Source organism: Carcharodon carcharias, chromosome 19 (genome assembly GCF_017639515.1).
Source record: "Carcharodon carcharias isolate sCarCar2 chromosome 19, sCarCar2.pri, whole genome shotgun sequence".
Classification (NCBI taxonomy): domain Eukaryota; kingdom Metazoa; phylum Chordata; class Chondrichthyes; order Lamniformes; family Lamnidae; genus Carcharodon; species Carcharodon carcharias.
The window spans coordinates 22,776,142-22,794,969 of NC_054485.1; the positions used below are offsets into that span (position 1 = coordinate 22,776,142).

At 44.2% G+C, this 18,828-nt stretch overlaps 1 protein-coding gene across 3 annotated transcripts in view; it reads left to right on the top strand.

Annotated features, from left to right (window-relative positions):
- Nucleotides 1–18,828, top strand: part of zgc:114119 (uncharacterized protein LOC619273 homolog) — a 35,813-nt gene continuing 16,985 nt past the window's right edge. Inside the window, exons 1-2 of one of the 3 annotated variants that reach the window (XM_041213053.1) lie at nucleotides 1–141; nucleotides 11,113–11,342. In XM_041213053.1, the coding sequence (XP_041068987.1) occupies nucleotides 11,130–11,342 (213 nt within the window). In that variant the 5' untranslated portion in view covers nucleotides 1–141; nucleotides 11,113–11,129. Of the gene's footprint in view, nucleotides 142–6,099; nucleotides 6,206–11,112; nucleotides 11,343–18,828 lie in introns of those variants that run through there. The other 2 variants (XM_041213055.1, XM_041213054.1) reach the window with 2 other exon arrangements.

Here is an 18,828-nt window from a genome sequence, read left to right on the forward strand (position 1 = left end):
TCCACCCTCGATCTCTGATTTGTTCTTAAACAACAAGAACGTTTCCTGTTACAATATTGAAAGTTTCTATTTTACATAAGAAAGGCTGGAAAGCGAACGAGGAGTGGAAATCTGGCGGACTTGGATTTGAAGTTGAAAGAGGTGAAGGGTTTTTGTTTCGGGTTCGTGAGAGGAGGTGCGCGATTCTTTCCCAACTCGTGTATGGATTTCACATAAACTAAGCATGCTAACTTTTTGCAGACAAAAGATCCTGTTTTGTTTCTGGTAATAACACTGTCGGGTCCATGTCGTGCTATCACGATCGTTTTTTGAATTTAATTTTGAATTAAAAAGACGGAAGGTACCACTTATGTGTGTTACTTTTGGAGAGGGGGAGGGTATAGATGGTTTTTGGAATGTCGGACATGCTGCGATATATTGTAGCAGCTTGTTTAGAACGTTGCACATTGTCTCGGAATGTTTCGAATGTTGATTTCACCGGCGTTCGGAATGTTTGTTATATTGTCTCCAGGTGCCTGAAATTGACAAGTGCGGTGTTCATCCCCCCCGCCCCAGCCGCCCTGAAATTGACCTGGCTTTTCCCACCCTCCCCGCTGAAGATCGGAGTATAGTCTCTCTCTAAGAGACAGTTCGCTGCCGTTTTCAATTCCCAGTGTCTTGCGAAGATTCTATCCTGCTTTTCACCCCTAATATACAGTCATTAATACTTTTCTTAACACAAAATATATAATTGGGTTAATTTAAGAGTCGGGGTTGGTTTCTCTCAACGTGTTTCATTTTTTATGTTGTATCCTGGAATTGTATCATTCCCGCTTGGGGAGCAGTCACTGATAGCTGGCTCTATCGCGAGGGGCCACTTCCTCGGGAAGGGGAGGCTACACGGTCTGTTATTGGGTGTTTGTAATCTAAAAAGGAGAGATTTTAATAAGGCATGGTCAGGAATTGGCCCTCAATTTCTTTTCTACTTTCCCTCTCCGCGCGGGGGTAAATACAGAGCGTTGTTATGATACGGGGCTTATCCGAGCAAGAAAATCCCCGCTGACTTGACATAGGCCAGTGATACAGTACTAAGCCTCGGGAGAGGAGGCAGGAAAAATAGGATTATTTTACTGACTTTTTCAACCACGAAATATATCTTCTCGTGGCTTTAAATATGTATGTATATATGGTTTCTTCCATTTCACCGCCCCCACCCCGTCCCTAGCTTCCTTTCAGTCTTCCTTCCTTTCCCTCCTCTCTCTCCAGCTTGATGCCGTCCTTAATATAAAAGCAAAATACTGCAGATGCTGGAAATTTGAAAATGCTGGAAAAACTCAGCAAGCCTGACAGCATCTAAGAGAGTTAACGTTTCGAGTCTTTATGACTTCAAAGCTGGTCTCCTTGTTTGTCATCAGTTTCACAGAATTGTTACCGTGCAAAGGAAGGCCATTCGGCCCATCGTATGTGCACCAGCTCTGAGTGTTTTAACTTAGCGCCAATCTCCTGCCTTTTCCCCATAACCCCGCACATTGTTTCTATTTATATAATCATCCACTGCCCTCTGGAATGCCTCAACTGAACCTGCCTCTACCACACTTCCAGGCAATGCATTCCAAACCCTAGCAACTCCGCTATATGAAAAAGTTTTTTTTCTCACTTCACATTTGCTTCTTTTGCAAAACACTTTAAAACTGTGCCCTCAGGTTCTCAATCCATTTACGAGCAGGAACAGTTTCTCCTTATCAAATCTATCCAAATCCCTGACCCTAACCCTCGTGATTTTGAAAACTTCTATCAAGTCTCCTCTTAGCCTTCTCCTCTCCAAGTAAAACTGTCCCGATTGCTAGTGGGTCAGAGTTTAAAAATAGAGAAGTCTTGTTACAACTGTATAAGGTGTTGGTGAGGCCGCACCTGGAATACTGTGCACAGTTTTTGTCCCCGTATTTAAGAAAGGATATAGTGGCATTGGAGGCAGTTCAAAAGAGATTCACTAGGCTGATTCCTGGGATGAAGGGGTTGACTCATCAAGAATGGCTAAACAGGTTAGGCCTTTATTCATTAGAGTTTAGAAGAATGAGGGGTGATCTTATTGAAACATATTAGATTCTGAGATGTTGAGAAGATGTTTCCACAAGTGGGGAAACCTCAAACAAGGAGACATAGTTGCAGAATAAGGGCTTTCATTTAAAACTGTGATGTGAAAGAATTTTTTCTCCAAGAGTAGTCAATGTCTGGAATTCTCTACCCCAGATAGTTGTGAAGGCTAGCTAGATCACTGAAAATATTTAAAGAGGAGGTAGATAGATCTTTGAAATATTGAGGAGTTGAGGGCTATGAGGAGCTGGCATGAAAGAGGAGTTGAGGCCTGGGGCAGATCAGCCATGATCTTATTGAATGGTGGGGCAGGCTTGAGGGGCCAAATGGCCTACTCCTGCTATTTCTTATGTTCTCCAATCTTTCCTCATAACTGAAATGTCTCATTCTCATGCCTCTTCTGCACTCTCTCCAATGTATTCACATCCTTCCTACAGAACTGTCCACAGCTGAGGTCTTACATAAGTTCATCAAAACCTCCCTGTTACTGATGAAGCCTAGATGTAAGCTTTAGAAACAGCTCTCTACCTTTAAAGACTTATGTACATATACATTTTTCTATTCGTCCTTGAGATGTGGGTGTCGCTGGCTAGGTCAGTATTTATTGTCCATCCCTAATTGCCCTTGTTCAGAAAGCTTTTAAGAGTCAACCATATTGCTGTGGGTCTGGAGTGACATGTAGGCCGGACCAGGTAAGGATGGCAAATTAGTGAACCAGATGGGTTTTTATGACAATCAGCAATGGTTTCATGGTTGTCATAAGACTTTTAATTCCAGATTTTAATTGAATTCAAATTTCACCATCTGCTGTGGTGAGGTTTGAACCCAGGCCCCAGAGCATTACCCTGGGTCTCTGGAATACTAAATCAGTGACAATATGCCTGTCTGTTCCTGCACACCCTTTAGAATAGTATCCTTTATTTTCTACTGTCTCTCAATGTTCTTTGTACCAAAGCTCACACTTCTCTGCATTGAACTTCATCTGCCATCTATTGGCCCACTCCACCAATGTTTCATTGTCCTTTTTGAAGTTCTACACTGTCCTCCTGACAAGACTTTCTAACAAAAATCACCCACTATGTATTCTACCCTCAAGCAGGAGTTGTTGAAGCTGGGTTCTGGTTTAAAAGGGTTAAAATATGAGGACAGGTTGCCTAAACCTGGCTTATGTTCTCATTGGTGTAGAAGATTTAAAGAAGAACCCAGAACAAGGAGGTATCACTTTAATAGCAGAGCCAGGCTGTAGAGCAATGAAATCAGAAAACTCCCTTTTCACCCAAACCAGAGTGAAATCTGGGGGTCAATTGAAAGTTTTAAGACTGAGATGGACAGAATTTTAGTGGGTATCTCAAAATTTGCCAAAATGAGAGGGTGTAGTTAGTATAGAGGATTGTGACAAAATACAGAAAGACAAAATACAGAAAGACTTTAATAAACTTACAGACTGGGGATGTCCATGGCAATTTAACTCCAGTACAACAATTTGGCAGGAAGAATTAGGAGGCTACATTCTCATTGGAAAACTTGTCTAAATAGGATAGAGTAACAGAGGAATCTAGGTGGGAGGGAACCTCAGGAATTCCATGCAAGTAAAACATAAAGGAAAAAGGACAGATTATTGTCATGTGTATTTTTCTGGTTTATGTTGCTTGCTAGTTCTGTGCTGCTATAAGCAGCATGTTTCCATTCTGATGCTGATTCTATGATCTGTAATTTAACAGCCACACCCTGCGTTTCAGGAGCCCCTCAAACGTCTAGAACAGAGGACAATTAATCAGAGAGAAATTGACAGAGCCAGAAGATGGAGATAGAAGGGTGACTAAAAGCTTGCTGAAAGAGACTGAGGTTTGAAGGAGGGTAGAGAGGTTAAGAGAGGAAATTCTAGAACTTGTGGCCAAAGTGTCCAAAGACACAGCCACCAATGGTTAGATGAAGTAAGTGAAGGGAGCGCATTAAGAGATCTGAGGGTCATGGGACTGGAGATTACAGAGATAAAGGAGGTGTGAAGCCATGGAGGGATTTGAACTCTGGATGGACATGTTTTAAAATCAAGGTGCTGTTGGACCAGGAGCCAGTGTAGTTCAGTGAGCGCAGGAGTGATGGGTGAATGGGACTTTGTGTAAGTTAGACTATGGGCAGCAGAGTTTTGGATGAGCTGAAGTATTTTGGAATAGTGATTGTAAGGCACCATAGTTGTTTAATTGTGGAAGTAGCTTGGTCCGTAGACACTGTTCAAATGACAAGGATTTAAATGGTTGCTGTGTGTGTGCACAGGGTTTTGCTGATTTTAAATAAAAAGTTAATTCTGAATCAAAAGAAGAAAGACTTGCATTCATATAGCACCTTCCATGACCCTAGGATGTCCCAAAGTGCTTTGCAGCAATGAAGTACCTTTGAAGTTTGGCCACATTTGAAATGGAGGAAATGTAGCAACCACTTTGTCCAGCACGTTGAGATTAATGATCACGTAATCTGTTATTTAGTGGTGTTAGCTGAGGGATAAATATTAGTCAGGACACAAGGGATAATGCCCCAGTTATTCTTTAAAATAGTGCCAAGGGACCTTCTACATCAACCTGAGATAGCAGATGGGACCTCAGTTTCAGTTCTCAATCCAAAATAGCACCTCTGACAGTGCAGCACTCACTCAGTACTGTAGTGGAATGTCAGCCTAGATTTCTCTGCTCCAGTCCCTGACTCAGAGGTGCGATTGCTGCTAACTCAGGCATGGCTGTCTGTAAATAGGACCTGTTACTATATCATTATTGTTACAGAGCTTTTATCGTATGAAATTTTGTGAAGATTATGAACATACGAACATATAAATTAGAAGCAGGAGTAGGCCACTCGGCCCCTTGAGCCTGCTCTGCCATTCAATAAGAACATGGCTGATCTGATCACATTTCCGCCTACCTCTGATAACCTTTCACCCCCTTGCTTATCAAGAACCTATGTACCCCTGCCTTAAAAAATTGAAAGAGTCTGCTTATGCTGCCTTTTGAGGAAAAGACTTATGACCATCCGAGAGAGAGAATTTCTCCCACCTCTGTCTTAAATGGGTGACCCCTTATTTTTAAACGATGACCCCTAGTTCTAGATTCTCCCACAAGAGGAAACACCCTCTTCACATCCACATTGTCAAGATACCTCAGGATCTTATGTTTTCTTCACGTCTTACTTTCCTACCTATCTTTGTGTCTGCACTCATCACTGTGGCACACTACTCGTCACATCCTGCCAACCAGAAAATGACCCATTTATGCCTACTGTTTCTTGTTAGCTAACCAATCTTCTTTCCATGCCAATATGTTCTCCCTTACACCATGAGCTTTTATTATTTGGAATAAACTTTAATGTAACACTTTATCAAATGCTTTCTGGAAATCTAAGTACAGTACATCCACCAGTTTCCCTTTATCCAAAGCATATGTTACGACTTCAAAGAACTCCAATAAGTTGTTTAAACATGATTTCCTTTTCACAAAACCGTGTTGACTCTGCCTGATTACCTTGAATTTTTCCAACTGCCCTGCTATAACGTCTTTAATAATAGCTTCTAACATTTTTCCCATGGCAGATGTTAAGCTAACTGGCCTGTAGTTTCCTGCTTTCTGTCTCACTCCCTTTTTGAATAAAGGAGATACATTCACTATTTTCCAATCTAATGGAACCTTCCCTGAATTTTGGGATTCCTTTGACCCTTTGATCCAACAGAGGGTGCTGGTGAGAAGTGACTGAAGCATTCTGGGAGAAGTCATTGCAGTCACCACGACCCAGGAGGGAATAGAAGAGAAGGATTCTTGTACTCAACAGGAGGAAGGGCATCCAACAGAGGGCACTGGTGAGAATTAACTGAAGCATTCTGGGAGAAATCATCGCAGTCAGCACGACTCAGGAGGGAATCGAGGAGGACCCATTGTCAAAGAACGGAATAGTCCCAAACATTACGTTGCTGTAGTGTTTCCATCCCTCCCTCCTCCTCAAACCTAAAAAAAAAAAGAGGAAGAGGCAGTGCCTTCAGAAGTGCATCGGACCTGCGAGGGACACTCTTCTGAAAGTGGATTTTAAAGAAAGAGCAGCTGATTGGTGAGTAAATCCTGGGAGCAGACTCAGAGGGAGGAGCACTAGAATGGTGAGTATAAACCTAGCTTACCTCAGGGATTTGCAGCCTTGTTTGTAGGGAGCAGACTCGGAGGGAGGTGCACTGAGGCAGTGACCTCGGGGCACAGAGTAACTGAAGCCAAAACTGAAAAAGAGACATCACAGGAAAGCTGTGACCTGATTGGTTGGTAGGAAATCTGCACCAAATTTGAAAAAAAAACACTGCAAAGCTAATTAATAAATTAATTATCTAAGTAGAGATGGCTGGGCAGGTGATTTGCTTTAGCTGTATGATATGGGAGCTGGCAGATCTCATTGCGAGCCGCAGTGACCACATCTGCAGCAAGTGTTGGTTGCTGGAAGAACTCCGGCTCAGAATTGATGAGCTGGAGTCCGAGCTCCGGACGCTGCGGCACATCCGGGAGGGGGAGAGTTACCTAGATGCTTTGTATCAGGAGGCGGTCATACCCGTTAGATTAAGTACCTCAAGTCCGATCAGGGTCAGCAGGGTGTGACTGCAAGTGAGACAGGTAGAGGGATCCTGTGTTCAGGAACAGAGGAGCCTCAGCTCTTGACCTTGTCCAACAGGTATGGGGTGCTTGCTCCCTGTGTGGATGAGGAACAGGGCTGTAGGGAGGATGAGCCAGCTGACCATGGCACTGTGGCACAGGAGGCCATTCAAGAGGGGGGAGCAAAAAGACAAGTGGTAGTTGTAGGGGATTCTATAATTAGGGGAATTGATAGCTTCCTTTGTAAGCAGGATCGAGAGTCCTGCATGGTATGTTGCCTGCCTGGTGACAGGATGAGGGACATCTCTGACCGGCTTGAAAGGATATTGGAGAGGGAGGGGGAGGATCCAGTTGTTGTGGTCCACGTCGGGACAAATAACATAGGTAAGTCTAGGAAAGAGGACCTGTTTGGGGATTATCTGGAACTAGGAACTAAGTTAAAGAACAGGTCCTCAAGTGTTATAATCTCTGGATTACTATCCCAGCCATGTGCAAATTGGCATTGGGACGCGAGAATAAGGGAAGTAAGCACGTGGCTAAAGGAGTGGTGAGGGAAAGAGGGGTTCCATTTTGTGGGGCACTGGCATCGGTATTGGAACAGGAGGGATCTGTACCATTGGGACGGTCTACACCTGAACCGATCTGGGACCAATGTTCTAGCGAAAAGGGTAAATAGGGTGGTCAACAGGAGACGGGAAATACAGGACTGTAGATGTTGTATCTGAATGCACGCAGTATACAAAATAAGGTAAATGAGCTTGTGGCACAGATTGAAATTGGCAGGTATGATGTGGTGGGCATCACAGAGACTTGGCTGCAAGGGAATCAGGACTGGGAGCTAAATATCCAAGTATATATATCCTATCGAAAAGATAGGCAGGTTGGCAGAGGGGGTGGGGTTGCTTTGTTGGTAAGAAATGAAATGAAATCGATAGCAAGAAATGATGTCGGGTCAGAAGATGTAGAATCTGTGTAGGTAGAGTTGAGGAACTGCAAAGGTTAAAAGACCATAATGGGCGTTATGTACAGGCCTCCGAACAGTAGTCAGGATGTGGGGCACAAGATACACCAGGGGATAGAAAAGGTATGTAAGGAAGGCAAGGTTACAGTGATCATGGGGGATTTCAATATGCAGGTAGACTGGGAAAATCAGGTTGGTAGTGGATCCCAAGAAAAGGAATTTGTGGAATTTCTACGAGATGGCTTTTTGGAGCAGCTTGTGGTGGAGCCCACTAGGGAACAGGCAATTCTAGATTTAGTGATGTGTAATGAGGCAGATTTGATAAGGGAGCTTAAGGTGAAGGAACCCTTAGGAGGAAGTGACCATAATACGATAGAATTTACCCTGCAATTTGAGAGGAAAAAGCTGGAATCAGATGTAACAGTATTATAGTGGAATAAAGGCAACTACAGAGGCATGAGGGAGGAGCTGGCCAGAATTGAGTGGGAGATGAGCCTAGCAGGAAAGACAGTGGAACAGCAATGGCAGGAGTTTCTGGGAGTAATTTGGGAGTCACAGCAAAAATTCATCCCCAGGAAGAAGAAGCATACTAAAGGGAGGACGAGGCAACCATGGCTGACAAGGGAAGTCAGGGACAGCATAAAAGCTAAATAGAAAGCATATAATGCGGCGAAGAGTAGTGGGAAACCAGGGGATTGGGAAGCCTACAAAGGCCAACAGAGGCCAACTAAAAAAGAAATAAGGAGGGAGAAGATTAAATATGAGGGTAAACTAGCTAGTAATATAAAAGAAGATTGCAAGAGTTTTTTTAGATATATGAAGGGTAAGAGAGAGGCAAAAGTGGACATTGGGCCGCTGGAAAATGACACTGGAGAAGTAGTAGTGGGGAACAAAGAAATGGCGGAGGTACTTTGCTTCGGTCTTCACAGTGGAAGACATGAGCGACATCCCCAAAGTTCAAGAGAGTCAGGGGGCAGAGGCGAGTATGATGGCTATTACCAAGGAGAAGGTGCTAGGAAAACTGAAAGGTCTGAAGGAGGATAAATCACCTGGACCAGATGGATTACACCCCAGAGTTCTGAAGGAGATAGTGGAGGCGTTAGTGGCGATCTTTCAGGAATCACTGCAGTCAGGGAGGGTCCCAGAGGACTGGAAAATTGCTAATGTAATCCCCCGTGTTTAAGAAGGGATTGAGGCAAAAGACAGGAAATTACTGGTCGATTAGCCTGACCTTGGTCGTTGGTAAGATTTTAGAGTCCATTATTAGGGATGAGATTTCAGAATACTTGGAAATACATGGTAAAATCGGGCAAAGTCAGCATGGTTTCATCAAGGGGAGATCATGCCTGACACATCTGTTAGAATTCTTTGAGGAGGTAATGAGTAGGTTAGACAAAGGAGAGCCAATGGTGTTATCTACTTGGACTTCCAGAAGGCCTTTGACAAGGTGCTGCACAGGAGGCTGCTCAGTAAGATAAGAGCCCATAATGTTAGAGGCAAGGTACTAGCATGGATAGAAGATTGGCTGTCTGGCAGGAGGGAGAGTGGGGATAAGGGGGTCCTTCTCAGGATGGCGGCTGGTGAAGTTTTGCAGGGGTCAGTGTTGGGGCCACATCTTTTCACTTTATATATTAATGATCTAGATGAAGGAACTGAGGGCATCTTGGCTAAGTTTGCAGATGATACAAAGATAGGTGGAGGGACAGGTAGTATCTAGGAGGCAGGGAGGCTGCAGAAGGATTTGGACAGGTCAGGAGAATGGACAAAGAAGTGGCAGTTGGAATACAACGTGGGGAAGTGTGAGGTCATGCACTTTGGTAGGAAGAATAGAGGCATAGACTATTTTCTAAATGGGGAGAGAATTCAGAAGTCTGGAGTGCAAAGGGACTTGGGAGTCCTAGTTCAGGATTCTCTTAAGGTTAACTTGCAAGTTGAGTCGGTAGTCAGGAAGGCAAATGCAATGTTGGCATTTATTTTGAGAGGGCTAGGATATAAAAGCAGCGATGTGCTGTTGAGGCTTTATAAGGCTCTGGTCAGACCACATTTAGAATATTGTGAGCAATTTTGGGCCCTGTATCTCAGGAAGGATGTGCTGGCCTTGGAGAAGGTCCAGAGGAAGTTCACGAGAATGATCCAAGGAATGAAAGGCTTGACATATGAGGAACGTTTGAGGACTCTGGGTCTATACTCAATGGAGTTTAGAAGGATGAGGGGGGATCTGATTGAAACTTACAGAATACTGAAAGGCCTGGGTAGAGTGGACATAGGGAAGGTGTTTCCATTAGTAGGAGAGACTAGGACCCGAGGGCACAGCCTCAGAGTAAAGGGAAGACCTTTTAGAACATAGATGAGGAGAAACTTCTTTAGCCAGAGAGTGGTGAATCCATGGAATTCATTGCCACAGAAGGCTGTGGAAGCCAGGTCATTGAGTGTATTTAAGACTGAGATAGATAGGTCCTTGATTGGTAAGGGGATCAAAGGTTATGGGGAGAAGACGGGAGAATGGGGTTGAAAAACTTATCAGCCATGATTGAATGATAGAGCAGACTCAATGGGCCAAATGACCTAATTTCTGCTCCTATGTCTTATGGTCTTATGGACCCTCTTTTATTCTCTGCCTTGCTGTATTATTCCCTATTCCATTATTCACCATGATTGCTGTCTATGCTGCTGGAAGGATGGGTACATAGTCTTCTCACAGGCTGCTGGCACAAGGTACCAGTTATTGTATAGGAATAGGAGTTCCATCATTCATTAGATCATGGCTGAATTGTGCCTCAACTCTATTTAACATTTTTTGTTCCATATGCCTTTGATGTTTTGGGCAGTAAATATCTATGGACATCGTGCAAGTTCCAAATGACCCCTCAGAACCCACAACCTTTTGGGGAATGGAGTTCCAGAATCCTAATATCTCTTGAAAAAAATGTTTTGAAAAAGTGTTGGTTTCCCTTCTGGTCTCACTCTCTGTCTTCCTCCAAACTTATGACCCACTGAGATCTCTGTGCTCCTTCAGTTCTCACTTTTTGTGCATCCCTGATTTTTGTTGCTTTGCCATCGGCAGCTGTGCCTTCAGGAGTCTGGGTCCTAAACTCTAAACCTCTCCACCCCTCTCTCCTTTTAAATCGCTCCTTAAAATCTTCCACTTTACCTAGCTTGTGGTCACCTGTTCTAATATCTCCTTGTGTCTTGGTGTTATGTTTGTTAATGCATCTTTGAATTGCCTTGGGACATTTTACTACATTAAAAGTATTGTATAAATGAAGTTGTTGTAGATAAGCCTAGCCCAAATTTTAAGACTATGCCCTTTGTTTCTCGGGCTCCCTGACCATTTGGAACAGCTTCTATGAATCAAACCGTTGAATCATCTTAAACACCCTTATCGGATCGCATCCCTCAATCTTCTAAACACCAAGTTCCTCTGTGCAATCACTTGCTTATTTAAGTCCTCTTGTTTTGTTTTTTCAGGTTTGCCTCAATAGGCCATGACGGCACTACCAGGGGCCGGGCCGAGAATCCCCGGCCTGCACTCTCAGAGCACTGTGCCTGTCCACCCTACGGCACCAGTCCCCCCGCAGCCGCCGCAGAGTGCCCTGCGTGAGATCACATGCGTCACCCTCTGCAAGGTTGGCCAGGAAACTGTTCAGGACATTGTGGCGCGTACAATGGACATCTTCCACATGCTCCGGGCAACACAGGTGACTGGTTTCTCCCTCCCTTCTTCTTAGTTTATTGCTCAGCAAAATGAGGGGTGTTGTGTTGAGCAATAGGACACTTTCCATTTCAGGCACCAAGGACTTCCAGGTAAGTCGCAGCATGAGTTAGGCATACGGAGTATGAAGGGGTTCCCACTGATCTCACAGGACTCTGACATCACAGGAGCCCAATTTTCACACTTTAATGAGACTTAGCACTTATTTCAGTAAGACTTGCATTCATATAGCACCTTTTGCAACTTCAGGATGTCCCAAAGTGCTTTGCAGCCAATGCAGTAGATTTGAAGTGTAGCCACTGTTGTAACCTGGAAACACTTAGCAAGCTCCCACAAAAAAATTACAACACAATTAACAAAGAAATCTGATTTGTGATGTTGGTTAAAGGATAAATATTGGCCATAACACCTGAGAGAACTTGCATGCTCTCTGAATAACGCCATGGGATCCTTTACATCCACCTGAGAGGACAGGTGCCCTTAACTGTTCTCTGGAATAGCCTAGCTCAGTTGTATCAAATGGCTATATGAACCTAGGTTAAGTACAAAACCGGATGGACCACCTGGCATTGACCTTGGCACCAGGCAAAACAAAGACACGGCCCAGTGCAATCTAGCCTGCAATGTCCTGTTTGCTAACATGTTGGAACTTGTGCCAAAATTGGAAGAGCTGTCCCACAGATTATCCAAGCAACAGCTTGACATAGTCATACTTAGAGAATCATAACTTTCAGCCAACGTCCCAGCTTCCTCCACCACCATCCCTGGGCATGTCCTATCTCAATAGCTGTACAGACTCAGCAGAGGTGTTGGCAGAGTGATAAACAGTTGGGAGTGGCCCTTGGAGTTCTCAACATTGACTCCAGACCCCATGAGGTCTCATAACATCATGTCAAGCATGGGCAATGAAACCTTCCACTGATTACCATCTATTGCCCTCCCTCTCTCCCACAGCGGATGTATCAGTACTCCTCCATGTCGAATACCACTTGGATGAAGCACTGAGGATAGCAAGAGCATAGATTATACTTTGGATGGACATTGAAGTCCCTCATCCAACATCCAAGAGTGGCTCAATAGCACCACTATTGACCAAGCTGGCCAAGTCATGAAAGACACATCTGCCAGGCTACACCTGTGGCTGATGTTGAGAAGGCCAACACAGAAAAACACCTTTAGCTAGGGATTCTTAATGCCATACTCAATCAAATGGTGCCTTAATGCCAAGGGCAGTCACTCTCACCTCTTGAGTTCAGCTTTTGTGTCCATGTTTGGACCAAGACTGTAATAATGTCAAGAGCTGAGTGGTCCTGGCAGAACCTGAACTGAGTGTTAGTGAGCAGGTTGTTGCTGAGTAAGTGTCGCTTGATAGCACTGCTGATGACAGTTTCCATCACTTTACTGATGATCGAGAATAGACTGAGGGGGCAGTAATTAGCTGGGTTGGATTTTTCCTGCTTTTTGTGGACAGAACATACCTGGGCAGTTTTCAACATTGCTGGGTAGATGCCAGTGTTGTAGCTGTACCAGAACAGCTTGGCTAGGTGTGCATCCAGTTCTGGAGCAAAAGTCTTAAGAACTATTGCAGGAATATTGTCAGGGCCCATAGCCTTTGCAGTATCCAGTGACTTCAGCTGTTTCTTGATATCCTGTGGAGTGAATTGAATTGGCTAAAGACTCGTATTTGTGATGCTGGGGACCTCAGGAGGAGGCCGAGGTGGATCATCTGCTTGGCACTTCTGGCTGAAAATGCACAGCCTTGTCTTTTGCGCTGATGCGCTGGTTTCCTCCTCCATTGAGGGTGGAGATATTTGTGGAGTCTCCTCCTCCACTGAGTTGTTTACTTGTCCACCACTATTCACAACTGGATGTGGCAGGACTGCAAAGCCTCAATTTGATCCGTTGGTTGTGGAATCACTTTGTCTATCTATCACTTGCTGCTTTTGCTGTTTGGCACTCAAGTAGTCCTGTGTTGTAGCTTCACCAGGCATGCCGTCCTGCACTCCATTGAGCCACGGTCAACAGCACCACCCCCCCCCCCCCAGCTTGATTGTAATTATACAGTGGAGGATATTCTGGGTCATGAGTGCACAGGCTAAGGGCCCTTCCAACATCTTGCTGAAGATTTGTACCCCAGAACTAGCCACACCCCTATCCAAGCTGTTCTGGTACAGTGACAACACTGGACAAGTAGAAAATTGTCCAGGTATTTCCTGTCTACAAAAAGACAAATCCAATCTGGCCAGTGACCACCCCATCAGTTTGCTCTCACTCATCAGCAAAGTGATGGAAGATATTGCTGACAGTGCTGTCAAGCGGCACTTACTCAGCTGCTCACCAATCTCCGTTTGAGTCCTACCTGGGCCTATAACTCCGGACCTCATTGTGACCTTGGTCCAAACATGTACAAGAGAGTTAATGCCGGAGGTGAAGTGAGAGTGACTGCCCTCGACATCAATGTACCTTTTGACAGAATTTGGAATTGAGGAGTTCTAGGAAAATTGAAGTCAATATGAGTTGTGGGGTAAGTGGACTCTCTACTGGCTGGAGTCATACTTTACACAAAGGAAAGTAGTTATGAATGCTGGAGGCCAACTAACTCAGCCCCAAGACATGATTGCAGGAATTCCTCAGGGAAGTGTCCTAGGCCAAACCAGATGCTCCATCAATGACCTTACTTCTATCACAAGGCCCGAAGTAGGGATGTTCGCTAATTCCACAGTGTTTAGTTCCATTCTCAACTCTGCAGATAATGAAGCAGTCCATGCTCACATGCAGCAAGACCTGGGCAATATGCAGGCTAGGACTGATGTGAGGTGTAAATGCTACTTGCAACTTAATTGCCAGGCAATGGCCATCTTCAGGAAAAGACAGTCTAAGCATCTCCCATTGACATTACTGTTGCCGAAATCCCCACCATCAACATCCTGGGTGGAGGGAAGGTCGCCATTAACTAAAGCTTAACTTGCCGAGTCACATAAATACTGGGAATTTTGCAGCAAGTGACCTTAGCACCTTAGTTTAATGTCTCATCCAAAAGATGGCACTTCTGACCAATGGAGCATTCCTTCCATAGTGGACGTGTCAGTCTAGGTTATGTGCTCAAGGCTTTGGAGTGGGACTTGGGTTGACAACCTATTACATGTGATGTGAGAGTGCTAACCACTGAGATACAGCTAGCACATCTGTGCCTTTATTATTGCAATGACATTTAAACTGTCAATATTTCCTACTGAAAGCCACAAAAATGAGTTCTATGCATCTGCCTGCAATTTTATAAAAACAGGAAACGTACCCAAGCTGTTAGCAACTGACTTGAAATAAGTTCTCATAATGGTGCAGTGACTGAGTCATATAAACCACAAAGGTCCTGGATAGTGTCAACCATGACGAGCTGTTTTCTCCATTGTCCAGAACAGTAGAACCAGAGATCACAGCCTGTGCTTGAAGAGATTTAATTTTAAAACTGAGATTTAAGTGACCGAGCGGCTAATCTATACAACAGGCTCCCTAGGAAGATGGTGGAAGCTGTTAATGGTCGTTCATTCAAATTAGATTCCATTCTGGAAGTAACATGTTGGGATATAGTATATGAGTAATTTCAGACAAGTGTAGCATGCTTGAGAGGCAGAGGAAACTTTGGGCCTATAGTTCACAAAACTTTCTTCCACTTGGGTTTCCCTCTCCTTATGTCTGGGTTTATTTGAATTCGAGGTTGGGAATTACAAATCGAGGACAGTGGGGATCTATGTAGCATTCATTGTTGGTTTGCAAGAAGGATATGGGGCAGCAGAGTTTTGGATGAGCTAATATTTGTGAAGGGTGAAAGATAAGAACTTGAGGGGGTTTCAGCAGTAGATGAGCTTACACAGGGGTTGGAGACAAGTGATATTATGAAGGTGGCGATCTATGAGGCGGAGAGGTTGTGAAACGAGGGGCTCAGCTTGAAGTCAAATGGGAGGGTGAGGTTGCAATGAATCTGATTCTCTTTCTGGTCCCTGAAATATTTTTGGTGTTCAACACCCTGGAGAGGTAGTACATAGTGCTGATACTTAAGATCTGATATTTTTATTGTTTCTCATAACTGTGATTCCAATGCCTCATGATGCTAACTGGGACTTTAACAACTTGGTTGAAAGAAAGAAAGAACTTGCATTTCTATAGCACCTTTTATGACTTCAGGTTGTCCAAAGCGCTTCACAATGAAATACATTTTGAGAGCATTTACGGATGTAAGGAAGGAAACAGCAACTAATTTATGGCAGCAAGATCCCACAAACAATAATAATTCCAGATAATCTGTAGTAGTGATGTTGGTTGAAGGATACTGGTAAATATTGGGCAGCAAATGGGTTGTATTTCTCTTTTTCCTTCAGGATAATGTCATTTGACCTTTTTAAGTCCCACTGAGGACAGGGCCTCTGTTTTTAATATCTGATTTGAAAAACAGTGATTGTAATATTTCTTCAGTACCACTCTGGACTGTCAGCTTGGAGTTTGTCCCCAAAGTCTCTGCAGTGGGACTTGAGCCCATGACCTTCTGACTGTAGGGTGGGAGTACTACCACTGAACCATGGCAGACTTAAGACAGAAGCTTAACTTCAAGTTTTAGGTTCTAATCTGTGCAGCAAATATCAAAATCAAGCGAATTCACTCACCCATGTGCCCTTTGTTGATTTGTTTCTGGTGTTTAGCTGCTATCCAAGGTGATAATAAATAAGAACAGTGTGGGAAATATTTGCAAGGTCTGGCAGCATCTGTGGAGAGAGAAATAGAGTTAACGTTTCAAGGTGAATCTGACAGCTTTTTTCTCGAAGGTGATAGTGCTTGTTGCTGCTCTCTCATGTTTATCATCGGCATAGCTGGTTGCCCCCGGATGCATGTGGCTGGGTCACTTCGGAGGATAGTTAAAAATAAAACATGTTGATGGAGGACTGGAGTTGCAGACCAGACCAGGTAAAGATGGCAGATTTCCTTCCCTGAAGGTCTTTAGTGAAATAATTAGGTTTCTATGGCATGCTCAGCAGATGAGGCAGCATGAAGGAAAGAGTTAAAAATGTTTCAGATGTTCTGCTGAAACATTAGCTCGGTTTATCTCTCCACAGGTGCTGCGTATTTCCAGCAAGTTTTGTTTTATTTCACGTTTCCAGAATCCGCAGCATTTTGCTTTTGTATTAGGTTTCTATGACAACCTATGACAGCTTCAGGGTGACTTTTAATGATACCAGCTTATTATTATTTATAGATTTTTAAAACTGAGCTAAAATTCTCGAATTGTCATGGTGTGCTTTTAACTTGCATTCTCTGTATTACTAGTCCCATAATGCAGTATATCCATTATATTATTGGGCTGCCAACTCTGGATATATTCCTGGAGGTTTAATCATATGACCTTCTGCCTTCAGCTACCCTGCCCAGTCAAGCAGCTTTTATTCATTTTCATTAGTTTTATAACTTAAAAAAAAATGAAAAGTAAACAAAAACCACAGCGAGACAGTAATAAGAGCTGCTGAGAAGAGGCGAAATGCATTCTCCATTAGGAAAGAAGTAGGTCATAAAGGGATGTGCCCACACATCTGGATACCCACCCTGTGCCTGGTTAGTGTCAGTAGAGGCTTCTGATGTTTCAGTCGGCGAAAACTCCATTGTGTGTTTTTCTTTGCAGTACGGTACCTCAACCACCAGAGGATGCAATTGCTCTTTGTGAACAATCCCAGCCACCTGCTGGCAGCAGTTTTACAATATTTTTATCATTGGTTAGTTGGCAACAGAAGCAATGAACACATGCGCTGAATTCTTTGTTAATGGGAGTATGACAAAGACTTTAAAAATCTGTACTGAAGGATAGCAGGCGAGCTTTAGATTTCTAAGTGTCCCTAGAAGTATAGAATAATGCAGGACAGAAGGAGGCCAATTGGCCCACCTTGCCTGTTCCAGCTCTTTGAAAGACCTATCTAATTAATCCCTCTCCATTGCTTTCTCCCCTGTGGTAATTGGATATATAATCACTCCCTCCTGCCAATCATGGATCATGTGATGTACTGTGGGGGCCCTGGCTACAGAAGTTCACATTCGAGTGGTCTGAATCCAAGAACTGATAAGGAAATACAACATGGTGTTTTGGGATCAATTAGGGAAGATAAAAGGCATGCACGCCAAGAGACATGTTGACCCTCAGGCAACACCACATTTCTCCAAGGGCAGGCCTGTGCCTTATACTTTGAGAAAGTGGGTGCGGAGCTGTGTCGGTTAGAAAAGCTGGGCATCATCTAACCTGTCCAATTCTCGGAGTGGGTTGCACCCTTGGTTCCAGTGGTTAAGTCTGACCGCACCATATGCATCTGTGGAGGATATAAATTGACAGTAAATAAGGCAGCAAAACTAGATAAGTCATCTATCCTTGGAATGGCATACAAATGTGCCAAGCTGGCTGGAGGCAAGTCCTCTATGAAATTGGATATGAACCATGCCTACCAACAATGTAGAATTGGGTAGCACATCGAGACAATATGTGACTTTTAATATACACGAGGGTCTCTAAGTTTAAATGTCTACCCTTTTGGAGTCTTGTCAGTATGCGCTATTTTCCAAAAAACAATGGAGACCCACTGCAAGGACACCCACGAGTGGCAGTATATTTGGATGATGTTCTCATCATCCAAATTGAAAACGGCCCGAGAGGAGAGACGGTCGGGAGATTGAAAACAGCCCGAGAGGAGAGACGGTCGGGAGATTGAAAATAAAAGCAGGGGAATCTGAAGAGGAGCGGCCGGTGTGTGAGTGGCCCAGTGAAGGAGTGGAGCTTTGAGGCTTTGGCTCGAGAGGCTTCAGTGAGCAGAAGCTGAGGACGAGCTTGCTCCCAATGAGGTGAGGCCGGGTAAGTCCCTTTAATTAAATTAGTAGGTAATGGAGGCAGTAGTTAGGGCAGTTGAGTGCTCCGAATGCAGTATGTGGGAAGTCTGGGACAGCACATTTGTCCCTGATGACTGCACCAGCAAAAGATGCATCCAGCTGCAGCTTCTGACAAACCAAGTTAGGGAACTGGAGCTGGAGCTGGATGAACTTCGGATCATTTGGGAGGCAGAGGCAGTAATAGACAGAAGTTTCAGGGAGACAGTCACCCCTAAAAGTCAGGAGGCAGGTAGCTGGGTGACTGTCAGGAGAGGGAAGGGGAATAGACAGAAAGAACAGAGCACCCCTGTGGCCATTCCCATCAACAATAGGTATACCATTTTGGATACTGTTGGTGGGGACAACCTACCAGGGACAAGTTGTAGTGGTCGCGTCTCTGGCACCGAGACTGGACCCTCCGCTCAGAAAGGAGGGAGGGAAAAGAGGAGAGCAGTAGTGATAGGGGATTCGATAGTTCAGGGGACAGATAAGAGGTTCTGTGGGAGAGATCGAGAATCTTGGATGGTCTGTTGCCTCCCTGATGCCAGGGTCCTTGATACCTCGAATCGAGTTCTCAGTTT